We start from the raw sequence: 18,792 nt of genomic DNA on the forward strand, positions 1-18,792 counted from the left end.
ACTATTCTCTTTGCTCTAGTTTTAAAGACCCACTGTTACTTGCAATGGATCTCACACCCCGTTTTTTGGAAAGACGTATGAATGGACCTGGCCTCAAATGTTGAACTGGAGGCAATTTCAAAAGGCGAAGCCTAAATTCTGGGGTTTACAGGTGCTGCTCCACCGTGGAAAAAACAAACAGGGGCTTTGCCGTTGCTGCTCCACCCTGGAAAAGACCAAAAGCCACCAAACACGTGGGTAAAGAAAGTGGGCAGTTCTCTATGCGTTTTACTTGAGGTCAGAAGCACAGTTCCTTCTGAACTCATCCCCTAACCTCATGAGGCAAAAGCCAGGTCAAAAGCAAGGATCAATCCTCCCTTCCTGTCAATGGCTCCTGTCCCGGGCTGACAAGTGCAACAACCTCTGAAGGACGGTCCTCGAGGACGCCACTCCGCCAGGAGAGAGTGAGAAAAACGGTTCCCTCTCTCCTCCCCCTCCACGATTTTGCCTGTCGGGGGGCGGTGGGGGGGGGGGTGACGGCTTACCCATTCTCCTCAGAGCCCAGGCTCTGCGGCCCGATAGACTAGGACTGCAGACCTGAAGAACCTAGCTCGGACACCGGGAGACGACCACAACTATCTTGAAGCGTTACCAGTATACCCGGAGCCCGGAGAGCTGGGGGCAGCCATGCCACTCGCCAGCCCGTCCGGATTGGTTCAGAGGGGGAAGGGGCGGGCCCAGAGAGAAGCCCCGCTTAGAGATCCAAGCTAGGTAGCCCGAGCGCTCCCGGCTCCTCTCGGATTGGCTCAGAGGTGCAAGGGGCGGGTCTAGAGGGAAGCAGGGTCAAAACAGGCGTGGTGATATAGGAAAGAAACCTGGGAAAATGGGCACGTTAAAAGCGTATCAACCAGACGTAATCTGTGTCTCCTTTGGACCTCACTCCAAACACACCGATTGTGAAAAAGCATTATTTCGAGAAATTGGGTTATGGGCTGGCTAGTAGATGATATTAAGGAATAATGGTTAATCTTGTTGCGTTCATCTGTGAGGAGTACAGACTGTAAAGCTAAAACCTTATAATTTGCTTTAAACTACTCTGACCAAAAAGAAGAGGGAGAATGGAACATGAATGGCAAAATGTTGATAATCGTTGAAGCAGGGCGATGGGTTCATGGCGGTTCATCACACCGTTTTCTCAAGTTTTTTATTTTACAATTTTTCCGTAAGAGAAGTTTGAGGGCGCGACCCCGAAATCTGCGGAACTCTGAGGGACCGACTCTACGTTTCCAGCCGGTAGCTAAAACATCAGCATCACCAGCCAATCAGCGCTCCTTGGCGGAAGTAAATTACATCAAGGAAGAGCGCTTCTCTTGTCGCGAGCCGAACGATGTCGTAAAAGCCACAATGCGCAGGCGTCATTGCTCACTTTTCCTCGCCCGGTTTCCGCAACACCTGACGCCTGCGCAATAAGTCAACTGGGTGTATTGTGGCGGCCGTCCGGGTGGGTGGTGGTCGTGCCGCGCGCCGCCGGGTCGTTACAGCGAGGCGCAGGTGGTCCCTCCGGCCCGCCGCACGAGTGTGCCTTGGTTCACCAGACCCGGGAAGGGCTGTGAGCAGCCACCATGTCGATCTTCACCCCCACCAACCAGATCCGCCTAACCAATGTGGCCGTGGTACGGATGAAGCGCGCCGGGAAGCGCTTCGAAATCGCCTGCTACAAGAACAAAGTCGTCGGCTGGCGGAGCGGCGTGTGAGTGACCCTCTCCGTCCGAGCTCTGGCCGGAGCTTGTAGCCTCCGAGGCGGCCTGCCCCTAGTGTTCGAGCTGGTGTCTTGACAGGAAAGGAAATGGACAATTTACTCCTGCAGTGAGCGTGAAAAGTCACTGTCTTTCCCGAGCTTAGCGCCTGAATCCAGGGTTCCCTTTTTGTTGAATTGGTGTGGTTTGGGTTGTTGGTTTGGAGTTTTGTTTTAATTGGTTGGTGTCCTGAAAGCTACAGCCAAGAAATCCCCAAAATATGGCCCTTTTGCCAAAATAATGTTAAAGGGTGGAGACCTAGTCTTCCAAATACTTCCGTAGCTATAGCACATCCCGATGTCACAGATCTTTGCCCTGTAGTTTCACCGAAGTGCGTAGTGTCTTCGCTGCTGCCATCTAGGGATCGGAATTCCCTGGCAGCAGCCCGCCCTCTGCCCCCACAGCTCAGTGTTTCATACATGATCCCGTGACGTTTTTCTCCAGTGAGTAAGTGAGAATACAGATACGGTTCTGAGTTTTGAAAATGTTCCCTCTCGCTGAGTATTTGTTGTTTCTTACTATTATGTCACTGCCATCTTGTATTTAAATGTGAATGAATTTCCAAGTTTCAAGTGTGTTCACTTAGGACTTTTCTCTCCTGCCGTCACAAGGGAAAAAGACCTTGATGAAGTTCTACAGACCCACTCAGTGTTTGTAAATGTTTCCAAAGGTCAAGTTGCAAAGAAGGAAGATCTGATCAGTGCATTTGGAACAGATGACCAGACAGAAATCTGTAAGCAGGTGAGTTCTAAGAGCTATGTATTAGAAGTACTTGAACGTATGTTAAACTTGAATCGTTATTTTTTAGGCATGACCTGAGTAACATCACTTTTTTAATTGACGTATAATTAATAGTGTTAGAATTAGTTTCAGGTGTACAACATAGTGATTCAACAACACACATCACTGTGCGTTCTTTTGTATGCATTCTGTAATTTAGTGCTTACCATGATAAGTGTCGTCACCACCTGTCACCAAGCAATGTTATTAGTCTTATTGACTGTATTCCATATGCTGTTTTTTCATCTCTGTGACTTATTTTATAACTGGAAGTTTGTACCTCTTAATCCCCTTTGTCTATTTCACCCATTCCCTACCCACCTCCCCTCTGGCAGCCACTATGGTTAAGAGTCTTTTTTTGTTTGTGCCCTTTTTTTGTGTGTTTATTTGTTTCTTAAATTCCAAATAGGAGTGAAATCATTTGTCTGACTTATTTCACTTAGCGTTATACCATTTAGGTCCATCCATGTCATTGCAAATGGCAAGATCTCATTCTTTTTTACGGCTGAGTAATATTCCATTGTGTATGTATACTGTTTCTTTATCCATTCATCTATCAGTGGACACTTAGGTTGCATCATGGCTATTGAAAAGAGTACTGCAATAAACACTGGGGTGCAAATATCTTTTCAAATCAGTGTTTCCATTTTCTTTGGGTAAGTACCCAGTGGTGAAATTACAAGATCACATGGTAGTTCTATTTTTATTTTTTTGAGGAACCTCTATACTGTCTTCCACAGCGGCTGCACCAGTTTGCATTCCCACCAACAGGGCACTGAGAGTTCCTTTTTCTCCACATCCTCTCCAACACTTGTTGGTTTCTTGTTTTTTTGATTTCTAGCCATTCTGATAGGTGTGAGGTGAAAACTCATTGTGCTTTGATTTGCATTCCTTTGATGATGAGTGGTGTTGGAGTGATGTTCAGCATCTTTTCATGTGTCTGTTGGCCATCTGTATGTCTTGCTTGAGAAAATGTCTATTCGAGTTCTCTGCTCGTTTTAGTCAGATTATTTGGGGAGTCTTTTTGTGTGGCATCATTTTTAATAATGCAGGACATGAATATATTTTGCCAAAGTCTCCAAAACTTAAATTTTCTACTAAATTACCTTATTTTTGTCCATTTTTATATTTTGAGCATAATATACCTAAAATTAAATTTTCTTTTCAAGGGTTTCACCATTTACAACCTTTGCCTAAGTTGACTTTCCCCTTCCGCCACCTAAATAAATAGTATCTTAGAGCACAAGATAATCCAGTGTATCATTTAGGCAAAGTTCAATTTATTACCTATATGTGAGTAGCTGAAGAGGATGGAATTTAATTTTCTCTCCCAAGTTATTAATTCTTGTGGTCAGTTAACAAATAATGTGCAATAAAGACATTTAAATCTGGGGTTTTTTTAGATTTTGACTAAAGGAGAGGTTCAAGTATCAGATAAAGAACGGCATACACAGCTGGAGCAGATGTTCAGGGACATTGCAACCATTGTGGCCGACAAGTGTGTGAACCCTGAAACAAAGAGACCGTACACTGTTATCCTTATAGAGAGAGCCATGAAGGACATCCACTATTCAGTCAAAACCAATAAAAGTACAAAACAGCAGGTGAGTGGTTTTTAATGTCAAAAAGTATCCAAATGAAAATCAATTTTCTCTGAAGAAACCACTGAAAATGATCTGTCTGTGATAATAAAGTGATACTACTTGGAAGCAGTAAGGTAGGAGGTTAGGGGGAGGGAGGAAGGAAATGATGGGGGTTTTAGGGAAAAGTAATGGAATTTTTTTTAACTAAACAAATGTACTACAGCTCTCATCTTCCTATCCAAGTCAAACCTTTAAAGATAAAACTTGAATTTTTAAAGAATCCTTTCAACTCCACATCTTAGATTTTTTTGATTTTTATCTAATTCACATGACATACAAGGTCATCTTTTTACAGTGAACAATTCAGTGGCATATTCACAAAGTTTTTGCAGCCTTACCTACTACCTAACTTGAGAACGTTTCCATCACCCCCAGAAGAAACCTTGTGGCCATTAGCACTCACTCCTCATATACCCTTCTCACAGCTGTTGAGCAAATTTGTTTTCTGTTTTTATGGACTTTTCTGGACATCTCATATAAATGGAATCAGACAATATGTGGCCCTTTGAAGGTTCATACCTGTTGTAGTACATATCAGTGCTTTATTCCTTTTTGGGACTCAACAATAACCCATTGTATGGAAATACCATATTCTGTTGATTCATCCATCTGTTGATGGGTATTTGTGTTGTTTCTACTTTTTAGCTATCATGAATAATGCTGCACTGAAATTCATTGCAAATTTTTGTGTGGACGTGTTTCATTTCTCTGGACTCAGGAATGGAATTACTAGGTCATATGGTAACTATATTTAACCTTTTGAGGAACTGCCAAACCATTTTCCAAAATAGCTGAGGCATTTTACATTTCCACAATCAGTGTGCAAGGGTTCCGATTTCTCCACATCTTTGATATTTGTTGTTAATCCACCTTTCTTATTACAGCCATCCTGGGTGTACTATTCTGGTTTTGACTTGCATTTCCCTAATAACAAGTGATTTCAGCATATTTTCATGTGCCCGTTGACCTTTGGTCATCTTTGGAGAAATCAGTATTTAGATTCTTTGGCCATTCTTTATTTGTTTCTTCATTATCAAGTTGTAAGAGTTCTGTATATATTCTGGAGACTAGCACCTCATCAAATGTGTGATTGACTAATATTTTCACCTATTTAATGGGCTGTCTCCACTTCCTCAATAGTGTTTTGAAACCCAAAAGTGTGTAATCTTCAAGTCCAATTTATCTTCTCTTTTCTATGGGTGTTTATGTTCTTTGTGTCCTATCTAAAAACCACCGTCTAATTTGGCTGGATGGGAACTGCTTTGTCTTGAATACCTTACAAAGTAATGCAGCAAAGGTAGCAAAGAAATTGCCAACATTTTCAATTTGGTCTCGCCAGGCTTTGGAAGTGATAAAGCAGTTAAAGGAGAAGATGAAGATCGAACGTGCTCACATGAGACTTCGGTTCCTTCTTCCAGTGAATGAAGGGAAGAAGCTGAAAGAAAAGCTGAAGCCCCTAATCAAGGTTATAGAAAGCGAAGACTACAGTCAGCAGTTAGAAATTGTAAGATAAAAATATTCTTATTCTTTTGCGTCCATGTTACCAGAATCATCTGTTTTCTAGTCATAAATGTGTCACAGACATTTAAAGGTGTGAACAATAGACATTTCCAGAAACATCTTACCTGGCATTAAGTAAAAATCTCTAGGTCAGACTAAAACGAAATTATAGTTAAATTAAGCACAACTTGGGATTGGGGGGGGGGGGGGGGATGGTTTGTTTTTTCTGGTTAAATCCATGCTCAGTTTAGACGAGAGAATATATTTTACGGTGAGTCTTCTATTATGAGGAAATTGGAAATAAGACGAAAAGTTGGACGGCCTCATTGCCCATAGAACATTTTAAAGACGCGGCAAAGCATGGTGTCTTTGGGTCCTGGCCCCACAGTGTCAGACGCAGCAGAGATTCGGTTGTCTGCAAACCCGGGCCCTGAGATTTGGCTCCAGCGCCAGTATAAACAAGCTCTGGCCGGGGTTGTTGGGCATTCCTCCCTAAACGCGAAGGGACACATCTGACATTCTGAAGTTCTCCAGTCTTTTCAGAACTTCACATGTGATTTCTAAATAGGCCTTCAAGCTGCTTTTTCTCCTTCTGACGTGGATAAATAGAGGTGCTCTCGCCAGACTGTAAATCCTCGCGCTAAACTGTAGTATCAAAAGAGCCACGCTCTCCTCTTGCAGCCACTTCACTTGATGGCTGTGGAGTCCAGAGACGACCTCAGACGGGGAGGTTAACGCCTGTCGCAGGGCCTGTGTGTGCACTGAAAAGAGCGAGGCTAGACTAGAGCCCTGCCTGCTTCCCTGTGCTCGGTCTTCGTTCTTGCGCTGTAGGACGGTAGCAGTAGAGACATCTGGAACGTGCTGTGTGTCTGAGAGAAAGCGGGGGCTGTGTTCATTCCGCTGCACCTGCTGAGCACCTGTGTTCCGTGTTTCAGGTGTGTCTGATTGACCCAGGCTGCTTCAGAGAAATCGATGAGCTCATAAAAAAGGAGACAAAAGGCAAAGGTTCTCTGGAAGTGCTCAACCTGAAGGACGTGGAAGAAGGGGATGAGAAATTTGAATGACGCCCGTCAAGCTCTTCAGCTCTAAAACACTAAAGCGTTTTCTTTTCCCACGGTCCTCTTTCCTTTCTGTGGTCTGCCAAACACTTGCTCGGACTGTTTGACGTTTTCCATCTTTGTGGTAACGTGTACACAAAAAGACTTTTCTGATAAAGTATCACACTGTGGGATTCATGTAGTTTTAATGATAAAGCGGGGTCTGGGGCAAAAATGAAAAATCCAGGATACAAAGGGCAGAGTAGCATTTTGCTGCTGTCTCATGACTTGCACTTTCCAGTGTGCCCGTTATCTTGGGGGTGAAAAGTTAAGCTTTGTATATTAAGATAAATGTGAGAAGATAGGACGACGTGACAAAAGGGGTATTTGCTGAAGAAAACATAATGTCTTATTTCTACTTAATGAAACGTGTGGCCTGATACAAAGCTTGGATGGTGACTTCCTGATTTTGTGAAAAATAGATCTAGGACCACTGTGTGGGGCTGAAGTAAGATTCGCGGAACATATGGCCGTACCCTACATTATTCTCGGTAAAGAATAAAGTCATTGGTTTCTAATCCTTAAAGTTTATAATATATATTAATGTAGCTGCAATTATATGTTATCAATAAAGCCACTCTTTATTTTTATTAAACCATGGCTTGTGTTTCTAGCAGCTTCCAAGCTCCCTTCTTTTCTCTGCCTGTTGTCTGGTAGGGTTGGAGAGTTCGCAGCAGGACTAAATAAGCCCCATGAGGAGTGGGTAGAACAGAGCCTGTTCTGCTGAACACCTGATAAATCTTAGTGATTCGGGATATAATTGAATATAACTATTTTAGTACTTAAATGGACAACATGCAAGTTGTTTTCAATCTGCTTATCTTCAAAAAGATATTCTAGAACGTAAATTAGGGTTTCATTCAAAATTAACATGCAAGGGCACCTGGCTGGCTCAGTCAGTTAAGCCTCTGACTCTTGACCTCAGGGGCATGACTTTGAACCCTGCATTGGGCTCCACGCTGGGTGTGAATCCTACCTAAAAAAAAAAAAACAAACTTAACATACAAACGTATTTTATGGATAGAAGTTTTTAACTAGAAGAGGTTTTGACTTGAAAACCCCAGATGGGTTTTATACGCGTTCAGAATTCATTGCTAATAGAAGTTCACAGAAATGGACCGTTTGAAAATAATTCCAATCAAAATTAGGAAGTCAAAATTGTTTCTTACAGTGTTAGAAGTACTCCTGCTTGATAACTTGGGAACACAACGCTTTCTGTGGTGCTGAAATTGAATTACTGTTTTAATACCAATCCTTAAGATGGCCCTCACTGGTTCCATTTTACTGGTGCAGTTTGTTTCATGAAGACGATCTAAACTCAATCCCAAGGGAAGATTTTAAGTAGTCAGGTTTACACTTCATCTCCAGCTTAGACAGTTAAAGCAGTGTTGCAGATTGGAAGTCCTGGTCACCGGAAGTGTTCATTAGCTGCACCTTGAGCAGGAAAGTTAGAACGTTGCCATGAGTTTTTCTCATTCTCGTTACTGATCTCCTAAAAAGCTGGAACCTCTAGAAATGTCAAATGCAGATCACATGTGAGCCATGCTTCTGAACCTATAGAAAATAAAAGATTTTTACCTTATATGAATCTCATTTCTCAAAAGTAGTTAAAAAACTGTGGTTCTCGGTCATGCTCTCAGTGCCGGTGCTACAATGGGTTGTTCTAAGGATCGAGCTGTTTCCTTTGCTTTGTCAGTGCAAGCTGTATTGTGTGCTGTTGGTCAGGGTGACGGTTCAGAATTAACTCTCTTCTGTTAACACGGCCCTTTTCTCTGAAGCGTCACCTGTCCCCATACACGTGGGACCTCACGCCACTTTGAAACCCCCTCCTAGGCCTTGATTTCACCCTACTTTGTGTTCTAGAAACCTGCTTAAATACCCATCTGGCATGCTAGACGGTGAGCTCCCCAAGGGCAGGATGAGCCATTGCGCATTTGGACCCAGTAGGTGTGGAATAGATGTCTGTAGGGTAATACATGCTATCTCAGTGAGGGTGGGTGATGACAAATGTGTCTGCTAATGACTTTTTCAAATCCATCTTGAAAGCTAGAATAGGTGTCAAGGCTTTGAGCCAAAGCTTCCCACCCTTCATACTGATGCATGCTGTTGTGCTGCTTGGTGGCTTCTGATCTGCACAGATCCCCTCGGCCTGAGGGCATTCATCTCTGCCTGCAACCAGCCTCTTGCATTTACTTGTCCCAGGTGGTCATACACACCTAATATCCGTGAGGCTGTGATGGGGGGAAATTGGGTAACGCTCATAAGCAGTAGCCACACACATGATTTTTCCTGCATGCTGCACTCAAGCCCACATCATGAGGTCCCTACAACTTTGGTAGTAATGAGGCTCCTTATTATCTTTATGAGGTCTTGTTTTTGTTTTGTTTATCAATCTGCTCTTACTGAAATTCAAGGTACTGATTATTGGAAAACATTTTTCTGCTGCTGCATCATGAAGATAGTTGTGCATACATATTTTGCCACTGGCAGCATTCAATGGCTGCAGGGACAAGGGCTAGTGATTTTCATCTCCATGTGTATGTATCTGTGATGATACCCGCAAAATTAATGAGTCAAAATGGAACTTCATGGCAACAATTCTTAGCTAAAAGTATAATCTTGACCTATCAGCTTGGATATTCCAGCTTCTACCCAGGAATGATTTCACAAGAATGAGTACACGTAGTTGAATTGCCCAGGACCCCTTCCAAACACCCCTTGGATGCCCCCGTTTCACCAAATTCCTAGTTGAATCTCTGCAGATTTCTGGTTAGCAGAGAATGGAGGTGAATAAGTTGTGAAATTGAAGAATGCCAAGTCTTTTACTGCAGAGAAAAGTAGACCTGTCTCCTACACTCAACACTTTATATCTCAGGAGATCTTTTTGTCTGGTGAGCCACTTGAATGCCAAAAGATTCATGGTGGAGCTCTTCCTGTGGTCAACAAGCATAGTTGACATGCTTTTCAAGGGAAGAGGTCCACAGACTTATTTCTTACTGTCATGTGGAGATAGAATCAAGACTAGAAATCTTGCACGTAATTAAGGTAAAATCATTTGTGGATTTATAGTTAAAACTTTGCAGATTATATGGATGCAGGGGTGGTTCAATATTCACAAATCAGTCAACGTGATACATCAAAAAGGGAAAGAATAAAAATCATATCATCAAAAACTAAGTCATTCCTGGATAGGAGCTAGAATATCCAAGCTGATAGGTCAAGATTATACTTTTAGCTAAGAATTGTTGCTGTGAAATTCCATTTCGACTCATTAATTTTGAGGGTATCATCACGGATACATACACGTGGAGATGAAAATCACTGGCCCTTGTCCCTGCAGGCATTAAATGCTGCTGATCAGAAAAAGTATTTGACGAAGTACAACATCCATTCATGATTAAAAACCCTCAACAAAGTCAGTTTAGAGGGAACAGACCTCAACATAATAAAGGCCTTATATGAAAAACCCACGGCTAACATCAGACAATGGGGAAAAACAGCTTTTCTTCTAAAGTCAGGAACAAGACAAGGATGTCCACTCTCACCACTTTATTCAACTTAGTACTAGAAGTCTTAACCACAGCAATGAAACAAGAAAACCAAATAAAAGGAATCCAAAGTGGTAAGAAGAAACACAGTCACTATTTGTACATGACAGGATACTATATAGAGAAAACCCAAAAGACTCCACCAAAACATTGCTAGAACTGATGAATAACTCAGTAAGGTACAGGATACAAAATCAGCAGACGAAAATCCATTGCATTTCTATACACTAACAACAGGGCAGCAAAAAGAGAAATTAAGAAAACAATCCCATCTACAATTGCACCCAAAATAATAAAATATCCAGGAATAAACTTAACCAAGGATGTGAAAGACCTGTACTGTGAAAACTATAAAACGCTGATGAAAGAAATTGAAGATGACACAAAGAAATGGAAAGATACCCCATGCCCATGGATTGGAAGAACAAATATTGTTAAAATATCCAAACTATCCAAAACAATCTACACATTTAATGCAGTCTCTATCATAATACCAACAGCATTTTTCACAGAACAAGAACAAATAATCTTAAAATCTGTATAGAACTACAAAAGACCCTAAATAGCCAAAACAATCTTGAAAAAGAAGAATAAAACTGGAGGTATCACAATCCCAGATTTCAAGATATACTACAAAGGGCACTGGCAAAAAGTAGACAAATAGATCATTGGAACAGAATAGAAAGCTCAGAAATAAACCACGATCATATAGTCAATCTTTGACACAGGAAGCAAGAATAAGCAATGAGAAAAAGACAAGTCCCTTCAACAAAACTGGACAGCTACATACAAAATAATGAAACCCAAATGGATTAAAGATCTAGACTTGAGACCTGAAACCATAACAATCTTAGAAGAAAGCACAGGCATCTTTCTAGATATGTCTCCCAAGGCAAGAAAAACCAAAGCAAAAATGAACTATTGGGACTTCATCAAGATAAAAAGCTTCTGCACAGGAAAGGAAACAATCAACAAGCTAAAAGACAACAAAATGAGAAAAGATATTTACAAATGACAACCCAATAAAGGGTTAGTATCCAAAACATACAAAGAACCGATACAACTCAACCCCTAAAAAACATTCAGTTAAGTGATGAGCAGAAGATATGAATACACATTTTTCCCAAGTTCTATGCTGTGCTGGAAACAGAGCAAAGTTCCCTCCTTGTGTGAACAGATGTGGATGGACATTGGCCAGAGGTGACTCTTAGCTTGAGCCTCTGTCCTCACTGATAAAATATGCCCATACCAGAGAGTAGACAGATGTGAGGATCAGATATAAGCAGAGTATCTGCCCAGATTACACTGGGAAGCCAGGCCTTGGTTCTAGCAATCGCCACATTGCTCCTGCAAAATGAGGCTCCCAGGAGGACGGGAGCTTAATATAGTAAGCACTTGATAATTCAATAGATGATTCCCTGAATGTCTCCTCAAATCACACATCTGTCTCCTATTTCCTCATAGGTTATGAAAATCTAACTCCCTACAGTGTTAGGTTTTGAAACTATCAGCAGCACTTTGATTTAATCTAAGCTTGTAAATATCTGCACAAGAGAGTCCGTTAATTATAGTGGTCATCTTATGATGAAAAGTGACTCTGGGGCTTTCATAGCTTTTTATAGATGAAAAACCCAGAAAGACAAGGAAAAATTTTAAATTCAAAACGTTCATTTGCCATCAGTGAATGAGGAACCACTATTATCTATTACCCCAACCAATTAGTGTGCCTCTCCACAATTATCTAAAATACTTTGCAGAAACTTTGACATTCATAGGACTTTAAAGGTTTAAAAGTCTATAAAGCTCAGGTCACCTGGATGGCTCAGTGGTTGACCATCCAGTTCTTGATTTCGGCTCAAGTCATGATCCCAGGGCCATGGGGTCAATCCCCAAGTCAGGCTCTGTGCTCAGCGCCAAGCCTGCTTAAGATTCTCTCTCCCTCTCCCACTCCTCCCTCCCCTCTCTAAAATAAAATTTTAAAGAAAGGTTTAAAGTCTATAAAGTTCTGTAACTAAAACAGTTTGTAAGAGTCTTTATCTCTTTATATTAAGTGGAAGGAAACACAACAAAGGAAACCACAGAACATAATTAAGTTTGGTCTTGCTTCGGACCTTGAGATTGGATCATCAGCTGGCCCAAGCTCTTGATAGAGTTCAGAAGCTTGTAAATTTCGTTTTCATATCAGCACAAACTAAGCCATTTCATGGCACGGCGTTAAGAAGCACTTGAGTCAGTGATTTGATTCAGAGTTTCCTTTCATTTTGAAGATAATTCCTTTCTTGGGGGGAGACCCATATCTCTGGTCTCATATTTTGCTTTTTAAAACAGAGAGCATATACCGTTCTCTTTGTACATGGTTATTCTGTTACTTTGACCAAAAATTATTACGAGGCAGTTAGTAGACGAGAAGTATCCGCCAGGTAAGTTACAGCATTAGATTAGGTTTCCAAGCAGGAAGATAAGTAACTTCTCAGAAGACATGTCGGGGGAGGGAGGGTTGGGGGTTTTGTTTTTGTTGTTTTTTTTTTTAAGTTTATTTTCTTTAAAGAGAGACAGGATGAGTGGGGAAGGGGCAGAGAGAGGAGAGAATGCAAAGCAGACTCCACACTGTCAGCGCAGAGGCTTGAACGTGGGGCTGGAACTCACGAACCGTGAGATCATGACCTGAGCTGAAACCAAGAGTCAGACACTTAACCCACTGAGCCACCCAGGCACCCTAGAAGACATTTCAGTTTTAAAAATTGGTCCTTCTCAGGGTCCCTGAGTGGCTCAGTCAGTTAAGCATCCGACCTCGGCTCAGGTCATGATCCCCCCCATTCGTGGGTTCAAGTCCTGCGTCGAGCTCTGTGCCGACAACTCGGAGCCTGGAGCCTGCTTCGGATTCTGTGTCTCCCCCTCTCTCTGCCCCTCCCCTGCTCGTTCTCTCTCTCTCTCTCTCTCAAAAATAAACATTAAAAAAATTTTTTAATGGGTCTTCTCCTTTAGAAGGAATACCAAGCAAATGGCATAGAAATAAAGTCTAGTGTAAAACACCAAATTTCTAACGAGAATGAACTCACTTTTTTTCTGAGCCCTTATTTCCTTGGCCTCTGCATTTGCTGCCTCTCAGACGAGGCCACTTTCATAGAGACACTCTGATTTCCAAAACACAGCTGTAGAATCTGACATGCAGTCCGCCGGCCACCCAGTCTTCTGCCTCACGAACTCCAGCGCCCCACGCACACCTCAGGCACTTCCCTCAGAAGCCACCGTGGGGGTGCGGGCAGGTGCACGGGTAATTTACCCCCGAAGGGCTCATGGACAACTTGCAGTCCTTTTTTTTTGTTTGTTTGTTTATTTATTTTTGAGACAGAGAGAGAGACAGAGCATGAACGGGGGAAGGTCACAGAGAGAGGGAGACACAGAATCCAAAGCAGGCTCCAGGCTCTGAGCTGTCAGCGCAGAGCCCAACACAGGGCTTGAACTCACAGACCGCGAGATCATGACCTGAGCCGAAGTCGGAAGCTCAACCGACTGAGCCACCCAGGCGCCCCGGACATCTTGCAGTCTTAAATGTGCTTGTAGGACAATACTTTCCTTTTCAAAAGGCCAAAGACTATCCAATGACAAACTTCTCTCTCTCTTATGCTTCTTTATCGTCTTACAAATTCATCGCAGTGGTTTCACTTTTCGACTCCGGCTCTCTACAGTAACAATTAATAAATTTCCATTTCCAAGGTTTGCAGAAATATTGAGTATACCCAGAGCTTTTCGAAGAAACTACTCTGCAGCAATTTCTTTACCAAATTTGCTCAAATAAAATAAAGAACACGGCTGAATTTTCCCTGCATGTTTGCTGATTCAGTACTTTCTATCGGTACAATTGACCTTTCAATAACCCAGGGGTTAGAAGTGCCAGCTCCCCTCCCCACCCCCCCTACCCTCTCCACCAGGGGAAAAATCCCCCTATAACTTTTGACTCCCCAAACACTTAACTACTAATAGCACACTGTTCACCAGAAGCCCAATATCATAAACAGCTGATTAACGCATATTTTGTACATTACACGCATTATCTACTGTATGCTTATAATAAAGTGAGCCGGAGAAAAGAAAATGTTAAGAAAATCATAAGGAAGAGAAGACACATTTACAGCGCTGTGCTGTACTTACCGAGAAAAATCCACATGTGAGTGGACGCACACATTTCAACCTGTGTTGTTGCAGGGTCGACTATTCAAAGCGCAGCAACTGTGTGTCTGGAGTGTGGTTCAGACATCGGTTCATTTTACCCTGTCTTCAAAGTCATCCCGGTCGTAAGCATCCTTCATATATGGAGAGTGTGAAGTTACATAAGCACCCGGGGCACAATTCCATGGCAGGGTCCAGAATTTAGATATAAATGTTTGTGTTCGGATATTACTATGTTATTTTAGAACATGAATTCAGCACAGGTGGGCTGGTGGCTGGGCGGTGGCCTCTGGACAGTACAGGGGACACCGGGGCTGAGTCCATGCACCCTGGGAGTGGTGGGGAAAGGCCGCTTCGGGGGAAGGGGCGTCAGCTGCTTGGCCATGGCACTTTTTGTAATATCTCAGGTGCCACAGCGGCAACCCCTGGGCACAGATTGTCCCTGATCCCCTGAGTGACGCCTGGAAAGAGGAATGCCCTCCTAAGTAGTAGGCCTGGTTGGTGGAGGAGGGGCAACCACAGACCCGCCCAGGAAGCTGCCTCCGCTGGCGAAGGCATGGAACCCGAGACCACAGCCACTAGTCTAGCTGGGCATCCCATCAGCAGGAGCTTCCGTTTCAACGACTCGCCTGAGATCTGGAAGTGGAAAGGCGGATCGCTGCCAGTCAGCTAGAAGGATGTAGGCTTGGGGCAGAATCACCAAGTATGGCCAGAACCAGCTCAACTGAGAAGTCCGTTCCTTGGAGAGTGACAGGTGTGCCAAATACTGGCGCAAACCAACCTAGAGTTTCTGGCGCTGTCCGCCACAACAACTATCTCATTAGGACAGAGCCAGAACATTCACCAGAACACTCCTCTCTCCATGAAAGATCACTGGGTAACTCAAGTTCAACACAAATTCTGACAGTGGATCCCAGGAAGCAGGGAGTTCCCGCAACAGCCAGAATTTGAGTAAGGCAGATAACAGCCCGCAGCCTTCATTCATAGGATCAACTGATAACCATTTGGTGAAGAATTCAAGAGCGGAAGGATGAACACTGGGTCAGGCCATGAGAAGAGTGAGTTCAGTTCCATCTAGAACGCAGCCTCCTTTCTGTGTTATCAGCGCAGGTGGGTCTCCTCAAGTGGATCACTGAGAATTCTGGGTGGTGAATTTGGCTCTCCGACTCCCAACCCCTGAACCCCAGTGCATATTCCTCCACCACATTATCTGCTCAGCAGGCAGCCTCTCCATACTCTTCACAGAGTCACCTCTCCCAACAGCTGCAAGTCAGATTGGCTCAGTCACCTCCCAACAGATCTCCAATCCCAACGGCCCAACCCCTCAGTACTAAACCACCAGCCCAGTAGGGTCCCCACCGACCCTGATGGATGCACAGAATCAACTAGCTTCACCATCCCAAGGCTAGGCAGTGTCATCATCCCCCAAACACCCAGGGATGATCGCCATACCACGACACGTGGGACTTTCCTTCAAAGGACTGTTCACGACGTGGAACAATTTGGACAGCAGCTGTATGAAATTTACAGAAAGATGGTTCCACCTCGGCCACACAGCTTGACAGACTTACGGAGCTCCTGTGCTGGTCAGCACAGCCAGCCTGGGCAAGACCTTCATGCGGCTCTGTCTCCTGAGTTACACACCAATCCTATGCGTGAGGGGAGGGCCCCTTACAGCCCAGTGTACCGCAGCCCAAACCACAGAACCATGGAGCTCCGAGGGTACCAGGCAGCGTCCTATCGCACAGGCTCAGCAGGTGCCGGAAATCTGCAAAGCACATCCAGCCAACGACGCGCCCTTACATGCCAAAAGAATAATTACGCTCTGAACACAACGGCAACCTACGCAGACCCCTACGGGCCACTACAATACCGAGGGCAAGAGGGCAATTGTAAGAGGCTTCAGCACCCAGCACCAGCTGATGAGGGCACCACGCGTGCCCTATCAACAGACAGCATTCAGAAGGACCCCAGGGAGTTCGCCTGGTGTGATCCCAAGTTGCCCGAAGTCATTCGCGTGCCGCGGCACCAGATCCCCTCAGCCCAGGGGAGCCCACGGGCCATGTGAGGCACTGCACTGCGGTGACAGCCACGTGAAAATGGAGGTGTGTAGGGTAGGGGGAATCGAGCATCTGGTTGACCTCTCGGACCACGGACTTGGGCAAGTTCAGCAGAACGCTTACGGTGCCATCCGCAACCTTGTTTTGGCAAGTCTACAGATGAAAATAAAATGACAATGAAAGAACGTTGGTGGGGTGCCTGCCTTGCTCCGACTTGAGAATATCTGGCGCAGAAGTGAGGGAGTGTGTTACAGGCATTCTCTGGAATGTGTCCTCACGTGAGGCTGTAAAGATGGCAATCATTCGAGATGCTCTCTGGACCTTAGCAAACCCTGTGACCATTCCACACTCTGACGGAGTAACTGGTCTTTGGATGATGATCACAAAATCAAATTCCAGATGTCGCTCGTTCTGTGTAACACGACAGGTTGCCTGAGGAACCTCAGCTCTGGAGAGGAGGAGGCGAGGACGCGAATGCGCTTCTGCGAAGGGGCCGGTGGACTCGCTGCGGTATGCAACCCCTACATCCGTGAACACATCCGATTACAGCAGCCAGACCGTGGAGAACCGCGTGTGCACCCAGAGGAACGTGTCCTGTCGGCCGGCTGCTGGGGCTGAGTGGGCTGGATGACTTACTAGGAAAAGTCTCCCAGCAGGGATTCAGAGTCAAGTTGCTGGGGGAAGAAGAAGAAAAAGAAACAGAGAACACCACAAGAGGATCAATGGGATGGAGTCAGTCCTATCCCAGGACTGTCAAAGCCCCCCCAAAGATGCCGTGGCATCCATCGGTGCTAAAACCATACCTGAACCTTCTAGCAGAAAGTTCCAGCCCAGCTGCCTTGGAAGGCTCTGCCAGGTCTCTCCAGAAACCATCTGCTGGAAATTGCGAGTTTGCGGCATACATCCGGGCAGACTTCCGCAGAGAAAAAGGGCTCTCCATCCTTATAGAACTTTTTGAGAATGGATACGGTAAAGTTGTATTTTCTCTGGCAACTTCCCAGAGGAACATGGCTCTGGATGTTCACAAGGAGCTCACTGGAAATATGCCATGCAAGACCAGGTCAACAGGTTTCCCGGCAGGACTGGCCCCAGTGTGCTGTCTGATGAGACCACGGTGGCCATCTGCTGTGCTCTGCGGAAGGTCACTGGCAAAAACATGCAGAATGTCAAAGCCCTGGCTGATTCAGGGAGGATAGAGAAGCTGACGAACATGACCAAGGGCTGAGGAGACAGATCATCTCCGAAAGTGATGAGGGCAGCAGCCCAGGTCTTGATACATCATGGCAATTTCGGGATCTCCGGAGCATTTATAGAAAGGATGGGTGGAATCAGAACCATTTTATTACACCTGTGTCTACGTTAGGGCAAGGCCGATTCAAATCACATCCTTCCTCGAATACCACCAACCAACATTCAGGCAGCATCAACAGCTGTATTATAGTCAAGACAACTCCAACAGAAAGAACTCTGATGCATACAGATTGTGTTTGCTGTCTCCTCATAGCCATAAAGATCCTTATCTTGGTGACTGAGCTCACTTCCCAGCTTTACTGATTATTCAACACAGTATGGGCTGAAATCGACCACAATTTATGTAGACTCTTAATCCACGAAACGACCTTCTTTTTCTTTTTTTTTTTTTAACATTTATTCATTTTTTGAATAAATGAGAGAGATAGAGCATGAGCAGGGGAGGGGCACAGAGAGAAAGGGAGATACAGGATCCAAAGCAGGCTCCAGGCTCTGAGCTGTCAGCACAGAGCCTGAGGCGGGGCTTGAACTCACAAACCGCGAGACCATGACCTGAGCCGACACAGAAGCCCAACCGACTGAGGCACCCAGGTGCCCCAAAATGACCTTCTCATAAGCAGAACAGGACCCAGGGTCCCCAGACTCGTGGGCGGAGCATCGAGATGCTCAGTAGAGGAACTCTTTCTCTCTAACCTTGTTTGGATTGAGATGAAAAAGTCCATCTTGCTGATTTGCTAATGAAATGTGAACGTGACATGGAAGGAATGAGTGAAGGGCATGATTTTTTTTTTTCTTTTTTGAGGGGTTATCAGAGAAGTGAGAAGACCTTCAGGAGGGAGGACTCTCTAAGCTCTATTTAGGTGGATTGATTACTTGCAGACTCTGTAGTCTGGTGAATGTGTGGGTGATGTGATGAGAGGGTTGAGAAATGCGTAGAATGAGATGGGGATGTGTAGGTCAAATCCAAG

General features: G+C 44.4%; 2 protein-coding genes and 1 pseudogene across 5 annotated transcripts in view; 2 read left to right on the forward strand and 1 right to left on the reverse strand.

Moving 5' to 3' along the window:
- The window catches only part of LOC123589606 (S-adenosyl-L-methionine-dependent tRNA 4-demethylwyosine synthase TYW1), a 215,797-nt gene extending 215,087 nt beyond the window's left edge, over positions 1-710 (reverse strand). For 3 of the 4 annotated variants that reach the window (XM_045461946.1, XM_045461944.1, XM_045461943.1), the window contains exon 1: positions 525-697. In XM_045461946.1, coding sequence (XP_045317902.1) covers positions 525-528 — 4 coding nt within the window. In that variant the 5' untranslated portion in view covers positions 529-697. Of the gene's footprint in view, positions 1-524 lie in introns of all 4 variants that reach the window. The other variant, XM_045461945.1, reaches the window with a different exon arrangement.
- A 617-nt stretch (positions 711-1,327) lies between these two features.
- SBDS (SBDS ribosome maturation factor) lies at positions 1,328-7,390 on the forward strand. The gene is made up of 5 exons (XM_045461947.1): positions 1,328-1,729; positions 2,387-2,516; positions 3,959-4,159; positions 5,538-5,702; positions 6,634-7,390. The coding sequence occupies exons 1-5, from the start codon at positions 1,602-1,604 to the stop codon at positions 6,760-6,762; spliced, it is 753 nt and encodes a 250-aa protein (XP_045317903.1). The 5' UTR covers positions 1,328-1,601; the 3' UTR covers positions 6,763-7,390.
- Positions 7,391-15,565: 8,175 nt separating this feature from the next.
- LOC123589675 lies at positions 15,566-18,127 on the forward strand (annotated as a pseudogene).
- The last annotated feature ends 665 nt before the right edge of the window (positions 18,128-18,792 follow it).

Source organism: Leopardus geoffroyi, chromosome E3 (assembly GCF_018350155.1).
Source record: "Leopardus geoffroyi isolate Oge1 chromosome E3, O.geoffroyi_Oge1_pat1.0, whole genome shotgun sequence".
Taxonomy (NCBI): Eukaryota; Metazoa; Chordata; class Mammalia; order Carnivora; family Felidae; genus Leopardus; species Leopardus geoffroyi.